Raw genomic sequence first — 16,007 nt, forward strand, 5'->3', positions numbered from 1 at the left:
TGTGAGGCTGCCCTCGCATAGGAATGCACTGGGGATTCCCTGATATGTTTCAGTGGTAATTCCTGACATGAGGACTAGCGTGATCAAGTTTGGTATGTTTGGAATAGTGGTAATAAATGCTGCGTGATGGTGTTAGCAGATTTACTATCACTATTTTAGAAATGCCACTTTTAGAAGTAGGCTTTTCTTCTGTGTGCTATGTGTCTTTGTTCCTGCCTGTTGTGTATTGCATGTCTGGCTCTGGAATAACAGGGGATGGTGAGCTGCAGTGGCTCCAGAGGGGCTGGGTGAGTCAGCACTAGGCTGAATAGACCGATCTGCATTTTGAGTAGTGGGAGTAGCAGCACCTGGGCCTGAATAGCACTGTGCCTGCTTTCCACAATGCTGGCTCCACCCCCTGTGCTGTCTGGGGCCAGAGCCTACAGTAACAACAGAGGTTGTTGTGCTCTCTAAAGGAATATTTAAGTGTACTCCAGAACTGGTTCAGACCAGGTGCAGAGCCCTATGCCAGGGGGAGAACAAAGGCTAGCAGTGGTATAAGTATTGGGGCTGTGACCCCATATAAGTGTGCTTGTGGAACTTTTGGTTACCTGCTGAAGCCAAAGGACTGCTGGGCGAGATGGGACCCAGCTGCTGGCTCCTGGGGGTCCCTACGTGCTGGCCTGCCTGTGCCCAGGAACTGGGGACTTAGCGCCACGTGATCGCTTCATTTTGATTGCCCTAGTGCCAGGTGAAGACAGGAGCGCTTTGTGCCCTGCAGCATGAGCAGCGCCCCCTCTCCTAGGTGACCTGAGCCTCAGGGGGGCCCACCCTGCTCCGAGGAGTGCCTCGTGGGGCGGGGGGTGCGCTCGAAAGCGCTGTGCAGCGAAGCCTGCTGCATCATGGAATCCCCCCCTCAGAAGGAATCCTGGCGTGGGGATTCCTCCGTGCTGCCTGGTTGTGGGGCGGCCAGCTGGAAGTCAGGCAGAGTCTGCGCCTGATGGTGGACGGGGCCTCTTGCAGCAGTGAAATGCCACAAATCCTTGAAGTCGGGTGGGAGCCTACCCCTGGTTCGTTGGCTTCCAGGGCCCCAGAGAGGAAGTTAGGCGGTTGTGGCCTGGCTGGGGGCCGGCCAGAGGAAGCGCTGCTGGAGCAGAAGTCAGGTAATCCTGTGCCTGGTTCAAGGCGGGTTTCCCCATAGTGCTGTGGAGAGCCCCGCGTGCAGCCAAGACCAAGCCAAGCCGAGCTGGCTCACTGCTGCATCCTTCCTGTTTCACCGGAGAGGAGAGGTCTATGGCGGGAGCCACTGGGAGCTCCAGATTCCGGCCGATTGGCCCTACAAAGAGTAGAAGCCCCTGTGAGTCGGGCGTATAAGGCATGGTTGGTGCCTGCTTGTTTTCACAGCTGCGCTGCCAGATTGTGGGCAGCTGCGACGTTCGGGACACTTGATGTCTACAGAGAGACACAGGTGAGTTACACCCTCGCCCCCATTTTTAGCACAGACCTGTTTGGGTCAGTACTCATCGGCAACCCGTTGGCCAGTTTGAAGGCCTCATAATAGTAGAGCCTTGACTTTTGGGACAGGGGGCAATGCGGGGAAGCCCAAGACTGGCCCCTGAGGTCAAGGCCAGTCGGCCTGATGGTCGCCCCTATGTTTAAGTGTGGTCTGATGTGATCAGGTGATGTAAGGATTACCTATGGTGCAGTGTATGCCTGAGAGGCGCAGAAGATGTTATGAAATGATGCATTACTGATCTTTTCTGCCTAATGTGTATATGCGAAGTGTACTATTGCCAGTAATTACTGTTTTTTTAATTTCAATACTAGTGAGTTCTAATGGTGACGACAGTGGCCCGATTGGCCCTGTAGTGTATATTATCCCTGTAAATCCCTACCTAGCTAGTTCCAGGTGGCACAGTGTACATTTGTGATTGCATTCTAATGTGTTTTATGAGTAATACAAAGGCTATTTGTTTGGGGGGGGGGGGGGTGATGTCTGTCTGTGTCTGTCTTGTGTCGCAAACGCGTTAAACATTTCCTCTGGGATAAGCCTAACTGCTCGTGCCAAGCTACCAAGGGGGTGAGCAGGGCTTCGCTTTAGTGTGTAACTCCCTTGCCTTGACTAGAGTGGGGGTTTCTGCCTGGCTGTCAACGCCTCCTGCTGGGAAGCTGGGGCAGAGAGGACCAAACTGGTTTGGACTAGGCACAGGACAAAGGATTTTGGGCTATAAAATGTGGCGCCTAAACTTTAGAACTCTTTTGGACCAAGAAGAAGAGCTGGAGAAGCTGTAAGGAGGAACTACCACTGTGCTGATTGCTTTGTTGTGTTGGCCTGTAGTGGCGGCTTCTTTCTTGGGCAATGAAACAACTGTACTGAACTCTCTAACTTCTTTGAGTATCTCCAAGGGCTTGAGCAAGAGCTTGCCCCCCTGTTCAAGAAGTCTCAGTAACAGCTAAGACTTCAAGTTATTTTGCCATCAGCACTGGGGACTGTGTTGTGCTGCAACAGAAGGAAAAGCAACCCGATGACGTCTAAGACGCCGCTGCTGACTCGTGTCCTGAGGGCACCGCCGCAATGCCGCACTGTGAACTTGGTATCATCGACGACACCATCGGACGCCGCCACCAACCCGCTGCTCGCACCGTAACCTGTGGGCTCCGCACCACCTCTCTTCACGACGCCGCCTTGGTATCCCCGATGACGCCGCTTCATGCCGACCTAGATGCCGCTGCTTGCACCATGGTTCAAGGGCACCGCTCATAAGTTACACGATGCACCGCCCTCATCCCGCACCGCAGCCTTGGCCTGCCAGCACCATCGACTTCAGTTCGTCAGCCGACGACAGCGCTTCAGCAACGATGCCGCTGCCTACACATGACCTGCCAGCACTGTGACAAGCACCGCATCACTTCGCACCGTGACACTGGTCTCACTGACTACGCCATCTGATGCCGCCACAGAGCCCCTGCTTGCACTGCGACCTGACGTCATCGCACGCTGCACTTCGCAACACAGCACCCGATGCTTGCCGACACCAGCGCTCCTGATTCCAACCACGAGTAGTTTGATCTGCAACGTGTGTGACTTCAAGGGCCCGACTACTCCCGATACCGACTCCTGCGGACGCCGTGCTTTCAAAGCTCAACGAGAGGCCGCCGACACCCTGCATTTCTAAAGTTACCGTTTTGTGGGTCTTCCCAACACCATAGTTGGGACGGAGCTATGGACTTCAAGGAACTGTATTTCAAGGTTATTTTGTTAACTGAAGTACTGTATTGTGGATTTTTATCGTTTTTGGTATTGTCTTAAGTATATAAAAATATTGGATATTTTCCTAAAGTGGTGTGGTGTCCTTTTGTAATGCTTACACTGTATTACTGTTGGTTATGTGCAAATTCTTTACACACTGCCTTTAAGATAAGCCTGACTGCTCATACCAAGCTACCACGGGGGTGAGCAGGGGTTATTTTAGGAGTGTAACTTCCTTATTCTGACTAGAAGGAAGGGTCCCTACAGGGACAAGGTGCAAACCATTGCCAACTAGAGACCCCATTTCTAACAGGTGTGTATTTTATTGTTTATACTTGAGAGTAGAGCCTAACGTGCACTAGTTAAGGGGAGAACCTAAAGTGGACTCGCACCCATAGTAAAGTGTGATTACTAACCATGCATACCAGGTTATTGTGAGACTTGGTTTGTGTCATGTCATTGTCATCTCTGAGACACGACACAGGCCTTTTGTCCTGAAGGAGTATGGACACAGCAGTCTCCTACAAAGTAAGTAAAATCCTATGTAACTGATGTTACTTGTGTGGTTTGTGTGTCTATAGGAATCTAGAGACATCATGAAGAGTAAACATAGTTTTAAGTTTTGTTCACCTTTGACATCCATTGGTGAAGTTCTCTTATGATGTTGCTATGATGTACATAGCTGTTTATCACGGGCTAAACTGTCACCAGCTTTTTTTTTTATATTGTGACTGGTTTGAGTGTTTTACGGAGCTGATATGGTGTGAGGAACGGTTTGTGTTAATGGCACACTTGAATTTCAAAACTATTTCAGGAAATCTTTGTTTATTATTTTTGCAAACTTAGTTTTACTACTTTATGTAGTGATAATTTTCTGTCTTCCTTAGTTGGCTGCCAGACCCTTTTGTCACTGCCTGTGGATTTTAATTTAGCAGCTATATTGGGTAAGTTATTTTATAATTAGTTAAAAACATGCTCTCCTGTTTAAAAACTTGACCCATAAACTATCCACCTGTGCTTTTCTGAGTTGCTTTTTATACATTTGTGTTAGTTATGTATGCGAACTATACAAAAGTGTTACAGAGCCATGATTGAGTACCTACAATCTAGCCTTTGGGCAGAATGCTGATGATCTGCCCGGTCTTATTGAGGCCAGTAAGAGAGACACTTTCGGCATGAAAACGCGTGCACTGCCCTGCCACCAGCAGTGTTTAATGACGGTAATTGAAAGACACTGCCTGGGCTGTTCACAAAGGTAGCTTACTGTTGTAAGTAATTTACATGTGTAAGTTTACTCTTACCTTTTGAGAAATTCTACTATTTTTGGCCATTAACAAAGTACAAGTGTAAAGTTACTCAAAAGTGTAGACTTGCTTGCACATATCCAACCCTTGAAAAAGGGGGTGGAGTAAATCTTACAATTGGAAGTTACTAATGCCAAAAAGAAACCGCAGTAAGTCCACCACCATGAATGGCCAACCACTGATACTGCAGCACCCTTTGATATACAATAATGGCGACAGGAACTTAAAGTAAAACCCCATAAGAAATAATGTTAAATTACATGAAATTATTTGTTTAAAAAGGTAAGATATAATTGAATACAATTTTTAATGATAAAAATAGAATATTTAATTATAAAATATTTTTCCAGTCATATTTGAATTTCATAATTTATGTACATTACATTGTAATATAATTAAATTACTTTTAATTCCACACTTCACCTTTTAATTAATCTATAATACCAAAGAATATTATTTTTACTTAAGGAGAAATCTTTTTGTTGTTGTAAATTCTGTTTATTATTAGGCATTATACAGTTATTCCACCAGAACAAGGGCAATACAAATTAGCACATCTTTGACATATATAAACATGCGCTTTGTACCTGTAAACAAGCCATAACTGCAAAATACACTGTCAAACATAACTTGGTACAGTCTATACATCAATTTGGTGTCCTCAACTATATAAGAGAAGCAGTCCCAAACGCCTGACCTCCCTGAAGCCTTCCATCATGCTGCATGTCTGCCTAGCACATACATTCCGTATATCGCCCTTCCCAACCTTTCTTCCCAGAGTAACTCATTCACTGGAACTCTGAAGCAGTTTCAACAATCACACACCACGTTCTGTCCCTCCCCCCCCCCCCACGCTCCCCATATGCGATTTATGTGGTCTGCGTAATCATCTCTATCCCCATGCATTTACCCCAGCAATGCGGCCCAGCCTTTCAGGTCCTCCTGCGATATATCATCCCTGCGTCCAAGTTTGATATGGACCTCCTCTGCAATCACCCACTCCACTACATCTCTATGCCACAGAGTGACAGAGGGGTCTCTAGTACCTATCCATCCAATGGCTGTTCTCGCCAACACTAGGGCTAACTGTAGGAATTTCCAGTGAATCTCCACCTCCCCTCCTTGGGCTTTCTGATAATGCCAGGCAGTCACATCTGGGTCACTCCTCTAGCACTAGTGTGGATACATCCCTCTGTTTTGCCACCACTCGCTGCCAATATTCCAGAACCCTTGGGCAGTCCCATGACATGTGCAGGAAGGTAGCACGCCCACACCGAGGACAGCTTGCCCCTCTACCCACATACATCTTGCTAAGTTTTATCGGTGTAATATATTTGTGGTGAATGATGTTAAAGTGAGTTAACTTAAATCTAGCAATGCAAGAAACTGCCTTTACTACCAGTTCACATGTTGCATTCCAGTCAGAGGCTCAGAAAACTCTTGCCCCATTGCCCGCCGTGCCACCGGCTCTGTCCGAACTCTATAAATCCTGAGTGTTAAGGGTGTGTAACTAAGATGTCTAGCCAACCTTACAGTTTCAAATTTAATATGTCCGTCACTCAAGGAGTGGTTGGTAATTCACTCCAAATCTGTCAAGCTGTATGCACCAGTTTTGAGCAGCCCGACTCCGCCAGCGTGCCTTCAGGCCCCGCAAACTCAGTGGGGGGTTCCAGGCCTTTACAGCTGGCGGCTCCGGCCCTGGTCGACCTCACAACACCACCTCTGGCATCGAATCCATTGACTACACCGCCTCAGAGGCCGGTTGGCTCCCCAGCTGGTGTCGACCCCGGCCTCCACCTCAACCAAGATACGGAGCCGGACTGGCGTCGACCGACGCCGGTACCAGCGCCGACCGTCAATTGTGCCAATTTTCTATCTTGGTGTTTCCTATCTCCCTGAGTGGCAGCCAGGAGAAGGTGAGGAGGACTGGGAGGGGTCCAGTGACTCTCTTGTAGACCAACTAGAAGATCCGGACTGGAGAGAGGAGTTTGGTACGGCCAATGGTCTGGACACCTCTCCAGCCCTTGGCATGCTTTCTCCCCCTACCGTTGCTACAGAGGAGGGAGCCTACTTTGCTGTGGTGTTGCGTAGGACAGCTGAGATTTGGGCCTTGAGCTTCCTACGGTGGCAGTCAGGACTAACTTCCTGACTGAGGTGCTTCAACCGACAGCGGCCTCTTTTCGGAGCCCCTGCTGCCATTCAATGAGACCCTCATGAACATCCTTCTGGGCACTTGGTCTAACCTGTAGATAGGATGAGTGCCTGACACCACCTCCCGTCTCCAGGTTGGACCCATTTTTCTCTCCCAACACCCTGCCCCTGAGAGTTTGGTTGTTCAAGCCTCTACCTCCAAAGGCTCGTTCCCTACTGCTCCTCCAGATAGAGAATCCAAGAAGCTGGAACATCTCAGTAAGAGATGTTTTGCAGGGTGAATCTTTCTGGATTCACTATGCTGTGCATTATTCCGCGATCTGGTGGTTGGGTCCGGATTCGTAGTCTTTCTATATTTCTTTTTTTTTTTTTTCGTAGCCCAGGTGGGCGTCGACGTCCCACCATTTGGTGTACCTCTCGTGACGTCGGCGTGCTTCCTGCGGAAGTCCCACCTTTGGGGCGCCATCTTCAGATTCTTTTCTCTGCTGTTGGGTCTGGATCGTCAACGAGAAGCTCCAGAGTTTGAACGAAGAAAGAAGAGCACGAGTTTCATCGAAGGAAAATAAAGCAAAAACTACAGAGAGGAAGAACATAGAGCCGGGACGACGAAGAAGGAAGAGAACCTCAATCTTCGACGTCCGACGGAGAATGCGCACTCAGGAACTCTGAGCGCAGGAATGGACAAAACACCTTTTAAATTCTGCCGTAACTGCCACCACAAATACGCACAGAAGGACCAACATCCGGTCTGCAACCTTTGCCTGCCTATCGACCACGAGAGCAAGGACTGCAACGCCTGCTCCGCCTTCACGCCGAAGACCCTCCGGATGAGAGAGAGGCAGAGGAGAGCCAACTTCAACATGGAAGGCAAGGGTAAGGCCCTGTCTCTGTACGACCTGGGCCTCTCCACCGACGATGACAACATCGCCGAGGGACCTGATGACTTCATGGTCACAGAGACCGATAGGAAAACATCTGACAAGGTAGGAGAGACGTCAAGCACAAAACCCCCGAAAGGGCCCCGAAAACCAGACACTGACTCGAAAAAACCAGAGTCAAAGTCCTCGAAAGGAACACCGGCGCCAAATTTCGACGACTGCGAGTGGATCCAAGGACGGTAGGCCCAGCGGATCCTTCGAGAAGGACTCCCAGGTGCCGAAGACCGCCGAAAAACCAGGTTTGTCGAAACAGGCCCACGAGGTGGGGCGTTCGACTTCGAAAGTCAAGGCCGCGTCGACGCAAGCTCCGTCAAAAAGACCAGCGCTCGACGCCGAACATGCCTCCGAAATGGAGAAGAAAAAGAGAAGGCTCGAGGCGGAGATGGAGAGCATCCTTCAGAGGAAGAAGGAGTTCGATGAAGAGATTCACAATCCCAGCGAAACCGGCGACTGTTCTCGTCAAAGTCGAGGAGCAGGAAGAGTTTGACGCAGAAGAGCAGTCGAAACCTCCCGAACAAGGGGAAGAAGATCTCTATTATGAGGGAGAAGAGGAGGAGCAGTCTATCTACGGCTCGGCACCATCGACGACGCAAGAGCTGGAATGGCAGGACCTAGACGCCGAAAACCCAGAAGAGCCCGTAGAGACATAACCTTCGAGGCCTTCGCCCCCAGATGATATTGGGGCGTACAACATGGTCGTCAAAAGCGCGGCAGCAGCTTTTGGCGTGAAACTAGAGGAGGAGAAACCGAAAGCAGATTTTCTACTCGAAACACTGCTACCCATCCAAACTAGGAGCTAGTTCCTCCCCATGCTCCAAAGTGTGATGAATCGAGGGAAAGAGGCGTTCAAGGACCCAGCAACATGCTGATCCATCACACCCAGAACAGAAAAGAAATACAAACACTCCTCACAGGACCCTCCATATATCAAGGGATCTGTCACTGCTGACTCCATTATTGCATCCACGGCCAGAAAAAGGGCCAATGTCCCGGCGACCTCAGGGCCACCTCCTGACAAGGAGAGCAGAAGGATGGACCTCGCTGGAAGGAAAATAAAGAGGAACGCTGCAATGCACTGGCGCATGGCGAACTCAAATGCGCTACTGAACAGGCACCAGTACCAACATTGGGACGAGATGGGGGACCTAATCAAACATCTTCCCGAACAATACCAACAAAGGGCTTCCCATCTAGTGGAAGAGGGGAAGAATATAGCTAACTCATGCCTTAAGACGGCATTGGACGGGGCAGAGACATCAAGCAGACTGATGGTGATAGGAATCACTGAAAGGAGGCAGGATTGACTCAGGATTCAAACGAGGTCCAAAATAATATACTGAATACCCCTTTCAACGGAGAGACACTGTTCGGGGCACCAGTGGATGAGAAATTCACCCAACTCAAAAAAGAGAATGAGACGGCAAGGTCCATGGGGGCCCTGCAATTCAGGGGGATGCAAAGAGGTACCCCGACTCAGGAGACCTTACGGAAGGGGAGGTAACCAGCCGGGAACGTCACACCAAAGTTTCCAGCAAGGCGAGGGCCACGGCCAACAGGGTCAGCAGAAACAAAACTGGCAGTACCAGCCTAGAGGCCAGTCCTTTCGCGGTAGGGGGAATGGACGAGGACAAAGAAGAAGAGTGGGAGACCAACCCACCTCAGTGACTTCGCTCAGAGAAGATGGCTCACCCACAATATACCTCCGAGGGTGGAGCACAAAAAGGACAAAATGGGGGGGATACACAAACCAAACGCCTACGAGCATGCAACACCAGTAGGCGGAGGACTGAGGCTTTTCCTTCGGTAATGGCAAAAAATAGCTACAGACAAATGGATACTCAACATCATTCAGTACGGATACTGCATAGAGTTGGAAAGGAGCCCTCCAAACAGAAAACCAAAGAAGGGAACACTCAGGACAGGAGCTAGCACCTCGCAGAGGAGGCACTACAGCTGCTCCAAAAGGAGGCCGTAGAACCAGTACCTTTCAAGGAGAGGAACAAAGGAGTATACTCAAACTACTTCCTGGTACCAAAGGTGGACGAGACACTAAGACCCATCCTGGATCTACGGTTCCTAAACAAGTACGTAAGGACGCAAAAATTCAAAATGACATCCCTACAAGAACTACTCCCACAGATGGGAGATGGGGACTTCATGTCCACAGTGGATCTCAAAGACGCCTACCTGCACATCCCAATGAACAGGCAGCACAAAAAACCGTTAAGGTTCACAATCAACAAAGATCACTACCAATTCACAACCCTGGCATTCGGCCTGAAGTCCGCACCAAGGGTTTACACAAAATGCCTTGCAGCAGTAGCAGCGTACCTGCGGAGGGAAGGGATTCATGTGTATCCTTACCTCGACAACTGGCTAATAAAAGCAAGTTCACGCGAAAAATGTGAGGAACACGCACAGCGGGTCACAAAGACACGAACGAACCTGGGGTTCTCAACACTCTGGGGAAATAATCAATGAAACCAGAGCAGGTGAAGATATTCCTGGGGGCACAGATAAACACCATAGACAGAACGGTGATGCCCAGCGACAAGAGAACAATAGCCCTGCTGAAGGAGACGCGCCTCTACCAGAAGGGGCAAGCTCTGACGGTGAGAACAGCGAGCAAGATCATGGGGATGATGGCGTCATGCATCCACCTAGTCCCCAATGTATGGCTTCACATGAGACCATTCCAGGAATGGCTGCAACAGCAATGGTCACAGGCAAGCGGAAGTTGGGAGGATCTAGTGGTTGTTACGCACACAGTGCAAGAGGAGATAGCATGGTGGAACAGGGAGAACATAACTATAGGAAAGCCCTTGACACCACCAAGCCCTACTGTGACCATCACCACACTCATCCCAGACAGGATGGGGAGCACACATGAACAAGCTCAGAGTGAGGGGTCTGTGGACTCCAGCAGATGCGGTCAGACACATCAACTACCTGGAATTGAAGACCATACTGCTAGCCCTGAAGGCCTTCCAGAGGCAGCTATACAACCAAAAAGTGTTGATACAGACGGACAATACTACAACAATGTTCTACATCAAGAAGCAGGGAGGAACACAATCGTTCCCCCTTTCCACTCTGGTACAAGAGATTTGGAGATGGGCCATCTCACTCAAAATAGACCTGCTGGCCATACACCTACCAGGGAAGGACAATGTGGAAGCCGATTGGCTCAGCAGGCAGACATCGGCATCCCACGAGTGGGAGCTCAATGGACAGGAAACGCAAAGGCTATTCAAAAGGTGGGGTACACCGACAATAGACCTGTTTGCAACACACCAGAATGCAAAATGCCGAAACTTCGCATCCAAACAACCAGAAAAACAATCCCAGGGGAATGCCCTATGGATAAGTTGGTCAAGGACATTTGCATACGCTTTTCCACCAATTCCACTGATACACAGGGTACTCAACAAGTGCAAGACCAGCAACATGACAATGATCCTGGTGGCACCACAGTGGGCAAGACAGACATGGTACTCGCAAATAGTGGAAATGGCACAGGGCCCGCCACACATTCGCAAAAAGAAAGGACTTGCTCTCCATGCAGAACGGAGAGGTTCTACACACAGAGCCAGAGAGCCTCGGACTGGCAGCTTGGCTCCTGAAGACATAGAGTTCGCACACCTTAAACTACCTCAAAGTACTATGCGAGTGCTGCGGGAGGCAAGGAGATCAACAACACGAAAATGTTATGGGGGAAAAGGTTCACAATGTGGTGCAGCAAAAATAAACTGCTAAATAAATTGACAAGGGAATCAACGGTGCTTAGATACCTCACACACCTACTAAAGGCTAAACTATGCTCATCCTCGCTGAGGGTCCACCTAGCGGCGATCGTAGCTTACACATGAGGTGAGACAGGAGGGAGTTTCTTTACGTCACGAGTAGTAAAGAGATTCCTGGAAGGGGCAAAAAGAATAGCGCCACCAAAGAGGATGCCGCCTCTCGGCATGGAACCTCAACATAGTCCTTACGGAACTTATGAAGGCGCCCTTTGAGCCCATTCACAAGGCCTCCCTTCAAATGCTAACAATGAAGACCGCCTTTCTGGTGGCAATAACCTCACTGCGCAGAGTAAGCGAGCTGCAAGCGCTAACGCTGCAAGAGCCCTACATCCAGATGCACAAGGACAGTCGTAATGAGAACGAACCCACACTTCATGCCAAAGGTGGTGTCAGCATTCCATATAAATCAGACAATTCAAATACCAAGTTTCTTTCAGAACCCAGCAACAAGCGCAGAAAGGGCACTGCACACTCTAGACGCTAGAAGGGCGGTGATGCACTACATCGAGAGAACCAAAGAACACAGGAAAACCAAGCCGTTTTTTGTGACCTTCGCAACGAGCTTCCTGGGTAGACCAGTGACAAAAGGCACCATCGCACGATGGATTGCACTAACAATACAATTCTGCCACAAACAGGCGGGGCAAGAACTATCGGAGGGGCCACGGGCCCACTCCACAAGGAAGAAGGGAGCAACAATTGCCTTTCTGGCAAATACACCCATTCAAGACACATGCCTGGCGGCAACATGGGCTTCAGTGCACACGTTCACCAAGCACTACTGCGTGGATATACAGATGAACGAGTAAGCACAAGTAGGACAGAAGGTGCTCCAACATATATTCAACGACCAACGCTCCTCTTCCACCCAGCCGCAACAAAGATAAACCGCTACAAAATCTATGCACAGCATAGTGAATCCAGAAAGATTCACGCTGCAAAACAAATAGTTTCTTACCTGTCGGTGTAGTTTTGCAGCTTGAAGATCTTTCTGGATTCACTAGCGAACCCACCTACCTCCGCCAGGAAGATGAGGCAGAAGAAAAAGGTGGAAGGACAAGGACTAAAATAACAAGATAATACTGAAAGGATATATAAAAGGGAATTTACTAAAACGCCTAGGGTTAAAAAAAAGAGAGCGAGAGGAAGGGAAAAAAAGAACCCGAAGATGGCGCCCCAAAGGTGGGACTTCCGAAGGAAGCACGCCGACGTCACGAGAGGTACACCAAATGGTGGGACGTCGACGCCCACCTGGGCTACGAAAAAAAAGACTACGAATCCGGACCCAACCACCAGATCGCGGAATAATGCACAGCATAGTGAATCCAGAAAGATCTTCAAGCTGTAAAACTACACCGACAGGTAAACTATTCGTTGTCTTGCCGCAGTGCCCGGTGGAGGCCAGGGCCGCACTCTCTCTCCTAGTGGTGAGATGCAGCAAAGTTCGCCATTCACTGCGGACTGGACACTGCCGACTCGCTAGGCGCGACTCTTTCAACATTGGTAGCCCTGACACGCTACGTCTGGCTGAGGTCCACTGGCTTCTCGGGTGATGTCCATTCTATTCTTTTGGACATGCACTTTGCTCGATTGGCGACAAGGCAGACCACGCGCTTGAGCGCTTCAAGCATTCTCGGGCTGCGGTCAGGTCCTTGGACCCTCGTGACTACATATCGCCCCATGCAGTCTGCCTTTCACCCATTTTGAGGCTACGGAAGGGGTGCCCTGGCAAGTTCCTCCCACGGCCACAGGCCGTCGTGGGCTGGGGCCAGCGGGCAGGTCAGTCAACCAGTGCCCCCTCTGCAGCAGCCTTCAAGCCCTCCTAGTCAGACCTTTCAGTGCCACCAGTTGCCAATGGGTGGCAGGATCCGCCATCACCTCCCCCACTGGCTAACCATCACGTTGGACAGGTAGGTTTTGCAGATAGTCCGAAGGGGCTACTCCCTCCCCTTCGAGACTACCCCTCCCTCCATCCATGCCACCACAACTCCATTGCATGTCGGAGGATAACTTGGCCCTTCTCCGCCAGGAAGTTACAGGTCTCTTGGCCAAGGGAGCTATCGAGGGAGTTCCTCCCCAAGAAATAGGTTGTGGTTGTTATTCCCACTAATTTCTGGTGCCCATGAAGGACAAAGTCCTGCGTCCTATCTTGGATCTCAGGAGCGTCAAAATGTTGACATTGGCTCAGGTCCTGTCTGCCTTCGACCCTGGCGCTGAATAAGATGTTTATTGTTATCCAACTCAATGGTACTCATTTTTATCAACCTCCGATGGATGAAAGGCTGGGTGGACCCGCCGGTATTTGAACCCGTGACCAAGAGGTCGAACACAGGCCCCTGCAGTGGATGCATTAGTCCAGTGAGCCACCATACCCGGCTTTATACCTTGGACGTGCGAACAGCACTCTTGTACTAACTACATGAGACTAAAGCAATCCGGACGGAGAACCAGCTCTTTGTCTACTTTGCTAGGGCTAGCAGCTGTATACCAATAACCAAAGGGACAATTGCACAATGGATAACGAGAACTATCAAAACATGCCATGCATGTGTAGGAAAGACCCTACACACATGCCCAAAGCGCACTCAAGAAGGACGGTCGCTAATCTAATATTCCTGGCAAACGTTCCGCTTGCCGACATTTGCATGGCTCCAACCTGGGCATCCCCACACACCGTCCTGTAACAGTACTGTCTGGACATCCATTGGAACAGGAAAGCACAGGTGGGACACATTGTACTGCAACACTTGTTTGTCAATTCTGCCACATTGCAATCCATCACTCCCAGAGAAGCAAACACCGCTGCATTATCCCATGCACAGTATGTGAAAACAGAAACGGATTCCTACTGAAAAACAAAATGGTTACTTATCTGTAGCAGTAGTTTTGCAGCTTGAGTTTTCTGGATTCGCATGCGTCCCCTAGCCTCCCCATAAATAGGCGAGGAGAACGATTTGAGACAAGAGGAAGTTAAAGAGAAATGGGAGGAGAGAGAAAAAAGAATCTGAAAATGGCAGTGACGCACAGGAACTTCCGGGAGCAGTCAGACGTCACAAAAGGAATGGACTTGCCACTAAATGGTGATGGTTGACGCCCACTCACACAAATAAAACAGAATGACAAAACACAATTCCAGACTCAACCACTAGATGGTGTAATAGGTGCCCAGCATGTTAATCCCGAAAACTCTTCATGCTGCCAAACTAATCCTACTGGTAAATAACCATTTCGGTTCCAATGCTGATATGGCAGCAATTAAACTGTTTGTTTTTTAGAGCTGTGATGCGATTACACTGAATAACGTGGATTTGGTTATATGTTTATTACATCCCATTAGAATCTCCAAGTCTGTTCTGCCCCATAACTCATCTTAACATCATTCTTCTGGATTGCAGATTTATTGGAAAGTGAGGTGCTATTATATGGAACTGTTACATCTTCTCTTCCAACCCATTTTGGTGGTTTATTGAAATTGTTGATTGTTTTTCATTAGGTGAATATTTTAAAGCTGATGAAAATGCTGACCAATCTCAAGAAAGCTTAAGCTCCTCATCGCTTAGACGGAAGTTGTTTTTGGATGGAAATGGAAGTGGATCTGAGAGTTCATCACCTCCTTCGCCCCAAGATGTTGCGTGTGATACCAGTCCAGCACCCCATGGAGTTATTTATTCAATCGATCTGTCACCAGTTAGGTGCAAAAGTCCTATGCAAACTCCTAGTTCAGTAAGAAACATTTACCTTTTTCATTCTCTCTTTTTTTGGTTAGACACTCTGAAGCCATTAGTGTTCAAGCATTTTTTGTACCACAAAATGATTGGCCATAATTTTGAAACTATAACTGACAATTGTGTAAATTTGGATGAGCCCGTAATCTCCACCCAACATGTGGCTTGTATTCTGACATTTTGAACAAGCAAGGTAAGTTAATCTTCTACTGAAAGTTTTCAGGTGCGTAGAGAATGTGTGACCTCTTAGTCATTCTTTGTTTGTCAAAACACTTAAAGGTTGAGTTTTTCTTGCAGAGGAAAATAAAGTGTGTGTGTGTGTGTGTGTGTAGCATATGAGCTGCAGATTACACACTTGTGCATAGATCGCCATCTGGTGTTGGGCCCGGATGTTTGCAGTTTGTTTTTCCTCTTGGGAAGTCTTTGGAAGTCACGAGGTCGGTGACTCCTCCTTTGGATCGTATTGCGCATGGGCTTCGGCTCCATCCTCAGATTGTTTTTTTCCGCCATCGGGCTCGGATGTAATCTTCGCGCTCCGGTTTCGAACAGCTTCCAGATTGACGTGCAATCCTCACCCCAAATCGCGGTGTTTCGATCGCGATCTCCCCACTCGACGCGCCTTCTCATCGGCACAGACCTTCGGTTCCAGTCGTCGACGGCGGCCTTCGGGCCTCTCCACGCTCCGGTCCTGGCTAATGGAAAGGACTCCATTTAAAAAGTACCCTTGATGTGGGTCCAAATTTCCCTACACCGATCTCCATGAGGTATGCAATCTCTGCCTCTCCCCTGAACACGAGGCTCGAGACTGTCCGGCGTGCAAGTCCTTCCGGTCCAAAAAGACTATTCGGGACCGAGGA

At 49.1% G+C, this 16,007-nt stretch overlaps 1 protein-coding gene across 1 annotated transcript in view; it reads left to right on the forward strand.

The window, feature by feature from the left end:
- Window positions 1-16,007, forward strand: part of BORA (BORA aurora kinase A activator) — a 380,772-nt gene that overhangs the window by 270,011 nt on the left and 94,754 nt on the right. The window contains exons 7-8 of the mRNA XM_085621999.1: window positions 4,117-4,173; window positions 14,919-15,148. Of these exons, the coding sequence (XP_085478125.1) occupies window positions 4,117-4,173; window positions 14,919-15,148 (287 nt within the window). The remainder of the gene's footprint in view (window positions 1-4,116; window positions 4,174-14,918; window positions 15,149-16,007) is intronic.

Source organism: Triturus cristatus, chromosome 8 (assembly GCF_964204655.1).
Source record: "Triturus cristatus chromosome 8, aTriCri1.1, whole genome shotgun sequence".
Taxonomy (NCBI): domain Eukaryota; kingdom Metazoa; phylum Chordata; class Amphibia; order Caudata; family Salamandridae; genus Triturus; species Triturus cristatus.